We start from the raw sequence: 14077 nt of genomic DNA, 5'->3' as shown, positions 1-14077 counted from the left end.
AGAAAAATAATTATGAACAAAGTGCCTTATCCACATCATAGCACAGAAGGTTCAGTTATTTAAAAAAAATATGAGAAACAAAGACAAGTTTTTAATGCACACGGGGACATTTCTGCAGAGCATAATCATTTTGGACACATTGCTCAAACAGAAAATTATATAGGCAGGTTTGCAAAAAAAAAGAGAGAAAAATAATTATGAACAAAGTGCCTTATCCACATCATAGCACAGAAGGTTCAGTTATTTCAAAAAAATACAAGAAAAAGAAAATAAATTTCAACACAGCGGGGCAGAAGCCGGTACTAATTATTTGTATTCCGGAATCTCAGCCGCTTTCCAACTCCCCAACGTGCGATGGGCAGAGAAACCTAACTTGAACTTGCGTAAGATTACCTACTAGAACGAAATAGAGTCGCATTCGCGACGGACTCTAAACCATGTACCGGAAGAAGGTTTCTGAAAAAGAAATAAAGAAAGGCCATGGATGCAAGCATTTGCCATCTGCTGGTGGTTAGGTGAGCTGTAAACTAGCACATAACTGTACCTGTAACTAAGCGTTCTCGAGTTAGGCCATGGATGCAAGCATTTGCCATCTGCTGGTGGTTAGGTGAGCTGTAAACTAGCACATAACTGTACCTGTAACTAAGCGTTCTCGAGTTCGTCGCACTTTCTTTTTTCTTTTTTGCTCCTCCGAGTCTTAAAGTCTCTGTAATGCGAGCTTCCCACTAACTGCTAGTTAAGCTGCAGGGCCCAGCAGCAGTGCGAGCATTTCCTCCAGTGAGCTGCATATGCGCAACTAATGAACGCATACTGTCTTCTTGCGCATAGCAAGAAAACAGTCCGATATATAAAAGCACTTAACCAAAAAAGCAGAATCTTTTAATCCCTCGTGTAGCGGTAAAAGTAATAATAATAATAATAAAAAGAGGGTATATGTCGGAGATTGCTGGGAAAGAAAGGAGAGAAAGTAAAAGCACGTCCAAAGAACTTGGCAATGGCTCATCGTTTCCCGAATAAAATAGAACACGTGGAGAAGAACCGGAAGAACAGTGAGACGCGCGCGTGCTAAGAGACTAAGTAGACCGCACAAAGCTGGTATTTGTGGAAAGCGAAAGGCATTCTCGAGGCACGAATGAAGCGCTCTACTTCTCGCTGCGGACCACTCCAGGCTCGCCGATTGATAAAAGTAAAAAGAAGAAGAAATGCCAGGATGAGAAAGGGAAGTCAAAAAGGCATTTGCCGCTCCGCGCGCTTTGACCGGTCGGCCCATCGTTGTGCGGGCCTTTGAAAATGGGGTGCAAGATGAGACTCCGGGGGGGGGGGGGGTAGTAAAAAAAAAATAAAGTGAAGCCGTCGAGAACCACCACTCACCCCTGGCAGATGCCGGCGCCGGTGGCCCGAACGAGAAGAGCGCGATCGCCAGCAGCCGGCACCAGAGCAGCGACGTGATCCACGGGTCCGGCGGCGGACGCCGCGCCGTCGCCGACGACGACGACCGGGGTTCGCGCCCCATGTCTGCGACGGGGCACCCCGGTCGGCACACGTTTCTATCCGCTACTAGCAGGCGGAGGACCGCCGGCTACGCTGGCCGCACATCGCCGTCTCCAACGCATCGACCCTGCCGCCCGACTCCCCCGGCACACGCGCACACACACACTACTACTACTACTACGGTCCCCTTCTCCTCTCCTTGCTGATGCTCCTCCAGCTCCTGGTGATGCTGCTGCCGCGCGGCCCACGGGGGCGGCCCACTACGCCGTCTGCTGCGCTGCCGCTGCTGCTGCTACTCACACTCGGCGCACTCGGAGGGGCAGACGGCGGCCGCCGCTCGCGCCGCAAGCGGCGCTCTCTCCGCTGCAGAAAAGGAAAGGGCAGCGCCGGTTTCGGTTCCGGATGCACCGGTGTTGCCAGCGCGGAGCTGTGCGCGTCTGTCACTCGTGGCGCAGCCGGAACCGGGCGCAGCGTCGTGCAGGATGCGGGTGCTGCGGATGGTGCGGATGGAGTGGGTTCTCGCAGCGCTTGTCTTCGTACCCTCACTTGTTGTTGTCTCTATGTTGCGCTGCTTTCCATTACGAGTACGTGTAGTACAATAAGCCGCGAAAAAGCTTTGCTGGAGTGCCCCGTTGGTTTATTGAAGGGAGAGCTTTGCGAGCGCCCGTGCGCCGCGTACACTGACAACCAGCGCAATTGTCACTGGGCCACAGTTCCTTCGTGTGAAATAGACTATCGGGGAACGGTAAAATATGAGAACGAACCCGAGTGGCACTCTGCTGTTCGGAATACGAAGAAGCCTCGCGTACTTGAATTTGAGCGCGTGTTAAAGAACCCGCGGTTGTCTACATTAATCCGGATTCCCTCCACTATGTCGTCGCACATAATCCAGACATTGCTTCCGGTCATAAAACCACAATAATAATAATGTTTAAAAACAGCGCTAGATACATGCACCGGAGAACAGAATGGGACACACATGGCGCTGTGTGTGTCCCATTAATAATGAATATAATAATATAATCACATATTCATATAATCAACAATAATCAGTTAAACAGCCAATCACAGGTTGCGAATGGGAATCAAGGAACTCAAACAACGCGTGTGGATACACATATTTGGTAGATGCTTATTGCTCTAGAAAACTTGGTTCCCTACGGACGCTAGTGTTTGACTCGAGGTCGAACGTAAACGTAACCAATAGATCGTGACGTGCTGCTACCGTTGTGTACACTTCTTCCTTCCTGTCTTTCTTTCTTTTTTGCCAATGCAGGGTTCCAAATAGGCTTTAGGAGCACGTTACGTAGGAAAGAAACTGCATTTACTCCCGGCAGAGTAATGGAACATGAGCTAAACTCGTACAGTACGTCGATCGTCTACAACATTGCAGTGCAGTCCGCTCTCTTTCTAGCTGCTTGCTTATGGTGCTTAGACGACTGGGCACGTATTCACAAAAATTCTCTCATGCAGGAACGTTTCTTCTTTTCTTTTTTCAACGGGCGATGTTAGGACGATGGCCAATGTTGACGGCTGATCGGAAGGAGAGCGAGGTGACGGCTTTCTGAACTTGCATAAGGCAACTTGGCAAATAATGGGCTCCGATTTGTTTGGGGTCACCTTTGCCCGAAGAAGCATGTCTCTATAGCAGTACTGCTGTTCGATTATTGTTGACCATTCGATGAATTTGCGTGTACGCTATGAGTTTACAGAAGACATGGAAGCAGAACTCCTCTCCACACATGCCAACATTACTCTAGAATTCGTTCCTGACTAACACAGGATATGCCTTATCCCTTTTTAAGTCGTCACTTATGAGGTAAAATTGCGCTAGCTTCGAAAACGATTAACGCACTCTCCAAGGACGGCCTTTACCATGTTGAAAACGTCGCTCGTGGCTCGAACAGAACCTGACCTACAGGACGATGACAGTGCGTCAGTTTTCATCTGTTAGCACGACATCAGATAGCATGAGATACCGGACACAGCTGTTCAGTGTAGTACCCTTACAAAACGTTTCGAACATTGTCAAACTGTGTGGATTTATCTGTGTGAAGCTGGTGCATTGATGCGAGCAGACAAACATGCCATCGGCCTGTGTTCCGCTGCGTTTAGAAACCAGCCAAACAACGCGCTTCTCATTCTATTTCTCGTTTTTTTTTTCATTCACAATGCATGAGCACTACGTCACCTTCGACGTTTGTGCTAGGTAGAATAATTTGCAAGTGCGCCCTTGATGAATATTCTATCACTGATTACTTCCCGAAATCACACTCTGAATTTGTATACGCAATGCGGACATCAAGGTATACGCACCACTGTGATCCCATTTTGAGCGAGAAACGCCTCTGTTTTCCTAGTGCTTGCAATGCATGTGCTTCAGTGCAACCCGTTCGCCAAAGCCGGACAGTACGCATCTCGGCTCTAATTTATACAAATGAGGACCGCTCTGCACTGCGTCAGACGCCGTGTGTTCGCGTGACTGCGAACGCTCAAAGAGAACTGCATCAATCGAAGCTGTAACTGGGATGGTTCGTTAATATACACTAAAAGTTAAGCGGAGTTAGTCAATCCGCTCGTCGATAAAGAACGACACGCAACCTGGAACCGTAATTACGAGGTACTATGGGCAATTACAAACATATATTGGACGGGCTTTAAAGCATTAGCTACGGATAGGATGCAGACCACTTGAACGCTAACGGGCTGCGATTTCGCTCTTACCAAAATTAATAAAGCCAGGCTGCAACCACCCCTGCGCGAGCTACCGCTTGTGCTGCGGAAACGCACTGACAAGGGTTCAGCAGGGACTGCCGCCTTGCTAGTGAAATCGATGACTCGAAATCAAAGCTTCTGCGCAGTTTGCGTGTAGCGTATTATTTTTGTTTTCCCCTGTGCACTTCGCGATTCCACTTCCTCGAGTGAGTGAAAAGTTGCTGTGCACTTCCGCACAAATGGGAGAGTAATTATGCAAATTGCGTCATTAATATCCTGAGTTAGTGCAGTTCACTCCGGTATGGATATTGCCTTTCGTTGAATTGATTTTCAGGCTGCCAGTTACGCGTGGTAGATTGCGTCTATTGGATCGACTTTTCCACACTTTCGCGCATAAATTGAGTGCTTTAGTGAGCAGGCGAAGCTATAGAGAGTGCTCAAATGATGTTTCGTAGCAAGTTTTCTTGGGCTTAGTCCTGCTGGCCGACGAAGAAGGTGACGACGAAGTGTCTTTCGACGCAGTCAGGTGGAGTCGTTGAAGTATTTGGGTGTAACCTAAGACGGTTCCGTCAGCTGGCTTGGCTATATTGAGTATATAGTTAAAAGGAGTGTTGGCATGCTACGTAAGCTATGCAACAGTCGGTCAGGGATGCGGAGAGGCCCACTTCTAATGATATACAATATGTATGTGCGGCCAATTTTAGAATTTGTATGATTACTATTTTCTTCTGCGCCAGCTTATAAATTACGCGCCCTTGTTCTGCTTGAGAGGGAAGCCCTGTGCTTGGGCTGCGGATTACCGAAAGTTGTTGCCAATAACGTACTACATCAAGAGATCCGGTGGCCTTCCATATCGTGTACATATCGTTTACTGACGGTGCAAACATTCACAAATATATATAAATCCCCTATTAGAATATTGGAAAACATATTGATTTCCCAGCCTGCGTTATTCTTCGGGGTACACTGGCCTCAGTTTCCTACACCACAAGTGGTCTTTGTGCAAACAATTATTAGTTTCTTAAATATACGTATCTGATAGGTACCCCATATTTGTGATGTCCGAGAGAGTCTACAAATCATCCGTGATGACATCTACCCAAACAACGCAAAACTTCTTTCTCAATTTATATTAAATGAACTATTACAAGACCATTTATTGAGTTTCGCTATAAATACGGTCATTGCGACAGACGTCTCACAGTGTGGAGAAAAATATGTAATTGGCATTTTCGCTCCTGCATGCTATAGACTGGTCATTCTCAAACAGGATTGCGGACAACTTATTCGCATTTCTGGCTGAATTTCTTGCTCTAGTCTTAGTCTTACGTAAACTAAATTTATTAACATCGACGGTAGTAATAATAACGGATTCTTTATCTTTATGTGCATCGCTTGCAACAAATAGTGCAACTAACGTTTTACGTATATTTCATTTCCTAGTGTCTGCCCGAATAAATTTAATTAGATTACTTTGGGTGCATGAACAAAATGGCTGTCAGTCTCGCGAGAGCGGCCCTCAATGGCCCTTCATTACTTCCTTCATTACTATCATTACTTCCTAAGTATTGCATCACTTAGTTACTGCTAGAGTAAGGAGATATACAATTGCTCAAGACGTCATGAACCCAGCGATAGTATTTTTTTCAGAGTATCGACATCTGCTATTCCCTCGGCACAAAAATTCCTTTCACACCAGAAAAACTGAAGTAATTTTTACACAATTGCGTCGTCGTATACCAGTATCAAACTTTTAACGTCACAAGGCTGGTCTGGCATATTTTTGTCTTAATCTGTCGTCCTTTTTCTTCTTTAAGGAAAAACATTTTAGAATCAACGTTCAGGCAACCTGGTTTAAACTTTTCCATTCTGAATATTCTTTCTCTAGCAGCCTCCTCCCTTGAAAACTACCGCACAGATGTTTGCACAGCCGTGGCGGAATTCATAGTTGTCTTAGGGATATTCTCTTAAATTCTTCACACGTGATTTTTACTCATTTTCTCCTGACAATTTTACCAGTTTTAGTATTACCTACAACCTTCTAGTACCATGCAAATCTTGGCCAATCCCTCGCAGTGGGTGTGCGCCATCGTAGAAGGCAATCTAATCCAATCTCGTCCACAGTGATGTTCTTTCTAGATGCGTTTTTTTTTTCTGTAAAAATCGAATTGCACCCGTTGGTCTTCGCTTCTTGCTCGGTGGTGATGTAAGTGGGCCACCCCGGACGTCTGCCGGCGACGGCGGCGTCAGCAGCGGCCACCTCCAGGAAACGAATCGGTCAACAGAGCGACAGCGGCAGTGAGGACACCAATGTTTACTCTCTCAGCAGTCAGGACCATTCCGATGACGACTTCGAACTTGCGCAGAGCAGCAAAGCGAAGAGAAGAAACACCAGGACGTCTTCATCGTCAAGTGCATGAACAGTAAGAAACACGCAGAGGCCGGGCACCGATGCCATCATTTGTACCCCCGCTTCCTATCGTCAACATGAAGCTACTTAGCAAGTAACATGTGCCGATGTCACTGGAAGGCCTGTTGCCAAACGAAATATCGAACGTTCGAGTGAACACCCGAAAAAATCTACTGACGCTGGATGTACAGCATGCGGGGGCTCTGATCAGTCTACGCAGTGTAACAGAGCTTGATGGCATCCTTGGTGGCATCCCTCTGCAATCTGATGTAGTCACCGGCGTAATCTACTACGTAGACGCGGTCATCATTAATAACGACTTGCCAATTCTTGTCAAGCCAGCAAATGATGATGCCATTATTGATGTTACTCGGCCAGGCAATTCACGCTGCGTGAAGATTGCATTCAAGGATAAATATATACACGTGTACTTGTTCATCTTTTTCGGGTGACCGCTTTTCACCGTCTAACACGTGTTGTCGCTCAGTGGGAAGTATCGGAAGTTCCTGGAATGTTATCGATGGTTCAATCCGCTGTCTTTTGTCAGCGAATTTTGTGTAATCTGATTGCATGTATGCGCGACGCGATTGGTGTGGAGCTTTCTGGAAGACACGCGGGCACCAGTGATTACTCTGGAACGTTCGACGGCTCGTGTGTAAAAGATGACGTGCTTGACCGGCAGATCAGATTTCGGCGATCGCCGACCTCGTTCGCCGCTATTGTTGTGCTTTGAATGTGACTTGTTTTGTGGGCTCAAGTTCTCCCAATAAAAAGCCAGTTTCGTCATTCGCAGTTTTACAGCTGTAATATTCCCCGTCACTACTACGTATTAATATCTGCCCTCGCACGTTAAGGTGGGATACCTCAGACATGCTGTGCGGCCCTTCACTTCGAAGCCTCTTCAATGCCGCAAATGCATGAAACTTGGACACGTGAGCAGCGTCTGCGAAAACCAGCAAGCATGCCCCCGCAGCGACGAGCCCCACGGTGCAGATAAATGTGCTTCCACTGTAATGAAGTGTTCGAACTGCGGCGGGTCACACGAGGCTTCATCGAAGTATTGCCGAAATATTAAAACGGAAAAGGCCATGTTCGAAGAGATGTTGAGGGATCATTGTCCTCATCGAGAAGCCGCCACTAAATTCGGAAGGCGGGATTCCCGACGCCGACGTTCTTCAAGGAAGGCCGTTGCCTCTGCGAGGCGCTTGCGACTTCTTACATCATCACCTCCTCCTCTGCTGCCCAGGCTGTGCACTGCGGCAAGGACCACCGAGGAAAAATCCACTGAGACGACCACACCTGCCGAAGCCTGGCCGGCACTACCAAAACGAGAGCAATCACCAAAGGAATCACAGCAAGCTTCTGATGCACAATCCCCGGCGTCTACTGTCTGTGATTTGTCCGACCAGGACAGGCAAGTGGTCGCAATGCTGCAATCGCTAATTAACGCGATCCACATGATACTAAACAAGCTGCAAATGCCAGCAGCTCTAGATGCTCTGCAAATACTGGGTGCGCTAGCAAGCACTGGGTCCAGTGCTTGCTAGCGTCGTATGAGCACCATGACTCGACAAATAGTCGAATGACGGTGCTTATGAGTCAACCGTTTCGCAGTGAAGTTAAAGACGCGTCGATGTTCCAGTGGAATGCCGCAGGTACCAGGACGAGCATATCAAACCTTCGTCAATTCGTTTTTACAAATAATTTCCACATACTGGTCATTTGCGAACCAAATACATCGACTTCACCCAGACAGTCTGGCTACGAATCTTTTGTCTCGTCCCCTTGCAGTGCGCGCAACAAAGTTAACATCTACATCCCACGGATTTTACATACGTCGCCCACCCGTGAACCCCATGACGCCAATCAATATATCTGCCTGCATGTCAAAAAGAAGGCCGCGTCATTCTCACTTACTGCAGCCTACATATCCGCAGCGGGTTACTTTGACGACAAAAGGCTTAAAGAAATACTGCTAATGAGCAATGTCCCCTAGGTATCCCAGGTAACCTTAACGCGCAAAGCCAGCTATGGGAAGCACTGAAATTGACTCCAGAGGCAGGGATATTGCTTCCTTTGCTGCCAACCATAACATGTGCTGTGTCAATGATGGCAGCCCTACCTATCTGCGGGGCACGACATGCAGTAGCTGTTTGGTTATGACTTTGGTGTCACGGCGCTTCGCCTCGAGCGTCCGATGATTTACGGGCATAGAGACACACTAAATTCCAACATACATAAAGATTAGTGGAGTTGAGCAATCCTCCTCTACTATTTTGCGTAGTGTTGATTGTTCAAGATTTAAATAGCATTTGCATGACGCATGTCGGGAAGGTCTTTGACACAATATAGAAGATACAATCGCGTAAGCAATGACAGCATTATTCTGCTCGCTTACAAAATCAACAAGGCGAACATACTTCAATGTAGAACTGGAGAGGCTGTGTGTGGCACGCCATGAAGTGGAAAGAAGGTATCGGCGCAAAAAGTCCTTTCTAGATCCGAGGGCTTCATGACGCGTACAAAAGAAAGTCCAGCGCCGTAAGGATAAATTGAAAGACAAGCGATGGAAACCTTTCTGTCAGTCGCTTGGTCCCCGAAATCACTCTCGCACAGATGTAGAATAATTAGGGGTCTTCGTTCATGCCCACATCAAAGGAAGCCCTTTGCAGTTGTGGCCCTCTACCAACGCCGTTCGCAGCTCGAAGGGGCTGAAGAGTTCTGTGCGTGGGCTGCTGGGCCCGTGATCATCACTACTGACGAAGCATTGAGTGACGTCCCTAAGGCACGTGTACCAGAAATGAACCTGCCATTTTCACTTGACGAGATCGCGCTGCGTTGGCGACCTGCAGGCGTTCTTCGTCACCAGGAGCAAGCAGGTGGCAAAACATACGCTGCCCTATGCCGCCTTGGATATGACGCATGTGGTGAGCTGCTGAAGTACGACGATGACTCGTGCCACAACGGTGCTGTTCCTAAACAATGGAGATCGAGTCGCTTTATCCCTATTATGAAATCTCCGCCTGGTTTATCATCATATCATCCGATTGCGCTTTCGAGCTGCGTCGGCAAAGTGATGGAAATAATGATTGTTGCTCGCTTGGAATGGTACTTAGAGTGATTCAGCATCTATTCGGACGCCATGGCGGGCTTTCTTCGAGGTCGCTCATCCACCGACATGTTATTGACCTCGTTACCTGGGCCCAAGAACACAGAATTATGCGGTTTCCACGCACTGTGGGAATCAATGTAAGCGAAGCTTTCTGTGGGGTTTGCTTTGATTGACGATAATTAGCGGTGATGTCGATGGCGCATCTTTATTTTCTTCATCGTTTAGTTTAATACGTAACTGGTGAGCTGATGTTAAACGTTACCTTGCGGTCACCGCTGCTGTGTGTCTGCTTAATACACAGGACACACAGGGAGACGTGTTTGCTTGGGTCGTTGTTGTGCACCATTGTTCATAATCTCCGAGAGGATTGAGCCTTGTCACTGCTTTACAGGGCACATCGTATCATGGCAAAAGTGTTAAAATGTAATTGAATTTAAGAGATATACGTGCCAAAAGCGCAATCGGAATGTGAGGAACGCGGTATAATGGTAGACTCCAGATTAATTTTGACACCCTAGTGTTACTTAACGTGCACCTAATTTTGATTGCACTGGCGTTTTTGTGTTTCGTTCCAGTCGAAATGCGGCTGCCGCGGTCGAGATCAAATCCGCGACTTCAAACAATGTCATAGCAACAAATTTAGCTACCGCGGCGGGCACAGAAGTGATGATTAACGTGCGACCGCTTCCGTGGTGTCGCCTAGACCCTGCGGTGTTTTTTTGCGTCTGAGCGCCTTGTGTCAGTTGTAAAATTTCCATGATGTTTGTTTTTCAGAAGTAGCAGAAACGTATCGTTCCATACTTTTATTTTGCCCGTAAGCGCTGTCGTTTTTCCTTGCTTTCCACGTCACCTTTTCCCTCACCCCTTCCCCTTGTGGGAAATGCAAGCGAAGGTTGACAAGGCTGTTATTCGGTTCTACCCATTCTCTGCCTCCTCTCCATCTTCATCCCTCTGGACTCGCACGTTAGTAGAAAGGTAAGCGTTGCAGTTCCTGCAGTGCTTTCGCCAGGGGTCACGGATAATCACAGCAGTCAAGATGATAATGTGCCGACGCCCAGGCAGCTCTAGAGGGCATTGTGCACATACGACGCGATGGAAAGGTTTAAACAAGTTTCTTAAATCATTTTTCCTCTATTCCACGCTCCTTTCATGTACATACACGCTTTGAATCACCCCTTGACGTGGCGTGCAAGACAGCCCCAGCAGAAGCCGCAGCAGCAGCAGTGCAAAAGCTGAAGGAAGAGGCAAAGAAGGCTTCGCTTTAAGAACCTCAAGCGCTTATCCATAGCACTTTTTCTCGGTGTCAAAGGAGCATATGACAATGTCGCCTACTAGGCAATACTGAACTCACTTGAGGCTGCGGGAGTTGGTGGCCAGATGTATCAATGGATTCGGGACTGTTTGAGTGCGAGGTGCTTTTTCTTGCAGACCGAGGACGGCCCAACTTCGGAACGTTATATCTGCCGTGATGTACCGCAGGGTGGGGTGTTGAGCTCCATATTGCTGAACCTCGTCCTTGTAGGAGTTGCTGAGTACTTACCGCGAACAGTTCATGTCTCAATGTACGCCAACGACATTTGCATCTGCGCCTCTGCGGTGACTCGCCCGCACGTGTGGGCCAAGGGCGCTATAACGAAAAACTATTCCAAAGTTATTTGTTCCAATTCTCCAATCAGCCCACCGCGATTGGTCAAAAACGTTTTTGGACCCCTCCCACTTCACCTGTCTGTCACGAGACGTCACGAAAACCGCGATAGCTCCCCATCCGATATGACGTGTACACACTGATTATGCATGATTTGACTGAACAAAAGAAAAATGGTTATTTCTGATTCGACGCCTTTTCGCCATTAGCTCTCGGCTATTGGTCAAAAGTTTTCGGGCTGCACCCACTTCCCCTGCCTCTCACGCGACGTCATAAAACCACACAAACTGAACGCGTCAAAGTGACGTGTATGCGTTAAAGATGCATAATATGCCGAACAAAACTGAATTTTCTTCTGAATAGCCACAGGCTGCCCCGTTCCGAAAGGAATAAAAGATGGTTGCGGCCGATCACTCAGGCACTGGCTACTCGCGCTTACTGGAGAGCATGGATTTAATTGCGTGTAATAAAACTTTCTGCGTGGCCGTGTAACATTTTGGAGCACTTTCGGCACATTTACATTTACTACCTATATGATAGATAGATAGATAGACAGATAGATAGATAGATAGATAGATAGATAGATAGATAGATAGATAGATAGACAGACAGACAGACAGACAGACAGACAGACAGACAGACAGACAGACAGACAGACAGACAGACAGACAGACAGACAGACAGACAGACAGACAGACAGACAGACAGACAGACAGACAGACAGACAGACAGACAGACAGACAGACAGACAGACAGACAGACAGACAGACAGACAGACAGACAGACAGACAGACAGACAGACAGACAGACAGACAGACAGACAGACAGACAGACAGACAGACAGACAGACAGACAGACAGACAGACAGACAGACAGACAGACAGACAGACAGACAGACAGACAGACAGACAGACAGACAGACAGACAGACAGACAGACAGACAGACAGACAGACAGACAGACAGACAGACAGACAGACAGACAGACAGACAGACAGACAGACAGACAGACAGACAGACAGACAGACAGACAGACAGACAGACAGACAGACAGACAGACAGACAGACAGACAGACAGACAGACAGACAGACAGACAGACAGACAGACAGACAGACAGACAGACAGACAGACAGACAGACAGACAGACAGACAGACAGACAGACAGACAGACAGACAGACAGACAGACAGACAGACAGACAGACAGACAGACAGACAGACAGACAGACAGACAGACAGACAGACAGACAGACAGACAGACAGACAGACAGACAGACAGACAGACAGACAGACAGACAGACAGACAGACAGACAGACAGACAGACAGACAGACAGACAGACAGACAGACAGACAGACAGACAGACAGACAGACAGACAGACAGACAGACAGACAGACAGACAGACAGACAGACAGACAGACAGACAGACAGACAGACAGACAGACAGACAGACAGACAGACAGACAGACAGACAGACAGACAGACAGACAGACAGACAGACAGACAGACAGACAGACAGACAGACAGACAGACAGACAGACAGACAGACAGACAGACAGACAGACAGACAGACAGACAGACAGACAGACAGACAGACAGACAGACAGACAGACAGACAGACAGACAGACAGACAGACAGACAGACAGACAGACAGACAGACAGACAGACAGACAGACAGACAGACAGACAGACAGACAGACAGACAGATAGATAGATAGATAGATAGATAGATAGATAGATAGATAGATAGATAGATAGATAGATAGATAGATAGATAGATAGATAGATAGATAGATAGATAGATAGATAGATAGGGTCACTTACCTCGCCACCATAGAGTTTGTTTCGCTCTGTCGTCTCATTACGCCGAAACACTGTCACAGAGATGTCACGACGCATAATAGCGGCAAAATTCAAGTTAACATTCAGGAGCTACTTTCTATAAAGAGAAAGTGAGAGAACGATGTGTGTAGAGAGAGAGAAAACACTCTTTATCGAAATGCAGAGGTTTCTGCCGACGTGTATAGAGGGTATCTATATTTCTTTATTTTCACACAAACAAATATTTTTATTCAAGAGCTTTGAGCGTATAAAACGCAATGGTTTTGCAAGGGAGTTCCAAGATGAGGCGGACTTTGCCTTTAATAACGTGAATCTCTGAAGAATAATTAACAAACCTTTCTTAGTAGAACTCTTTGGTAAGGCCTTGATTGTAGTTACTATATAGCAAAATTTGTGGACAGTCACATTTGCACCCCGTTCTTTTAAACATCTTGAATATCGCAGCTAATTCGAAAAGCACATCATCTAAATTCAACACTCAATCCAGGCAATGTCAAAACCGAGTGCGCCTCGCGGCTATCTTATAAAGAAACGCCCCATGACGAATTATGTGACGAAGTTTGAATTATTGAATGTCGCCGCAGATGCTTGCCAGGCGAAACGTGCCGTATCACTTTCCGCCCCGATTAAGAACTTCGCTGAGTTTCAAACTTCGTCGCGTCTTTCGTCGCTTGGCGTTGATGTGATAGCGGGGCGGCCTGTTCGGCGCTCCCGGAGCGCTTGGTTTCGATACTGCTTCAATTTAGCGTTTAAATTTGATGATGGATATCTCGAACGAGGTGCGATTTTCAAGACACTAAAGAAAAATATGAGGGCGCGTTATTATGTGACTGCTTCCAAATTCGTCTTATAAACAACTGCCGC

At 47.1% G+C, this 14077-nt stretch overlaps 1 protein-coding gene across 1 annotated transcript in view; it reads right to left on the bottom strand.

Moving 5' to 3' along the window:
- LOC135902426 (chondroitin sulfate proteoglycan 4-like) overlaps positions 1 to 1770 on the bottom strand; it is a 154154-nt gene extending 152384 nt beyond the window's left edge. The window contains exon 1 of the mRNA XM_065432474.2: positions 1372 to 1770. Coding sequence (XP_065288546.1) covers positions 1372 to 1513 — 142 coding nt within the window. The 5' untranslated portion in view covers positions 1514 to 1770. The remainder of the gene's footprint in view (positions 1 to 1371) is intronic.
- Between the last annotated feature and the right edge of the window lie 12307 nt (positions 1771 to 14077).

Source organism: Dermacentor albipictus, chromosome 1 (genome assembly GCF_038994185.2).
Source record: "Dermacentor albipictus isolate Rhodes 1998 colony chromosome 1, USDA_Dalb.pri_finalv2, whole genome shotgun sequence".
Lineage (NCBI taxonomy): Eukaryota > Metazoa > Arthropoda > Arachnida > Ixodida > Ixodidae > Dermacentor > Dermacentor albipictus.
The sequence above is the reverse complement of the archived record's forward strand: the minus strand, read 5'-3'. Positions and strand labels throughout refer to the sequence as shown.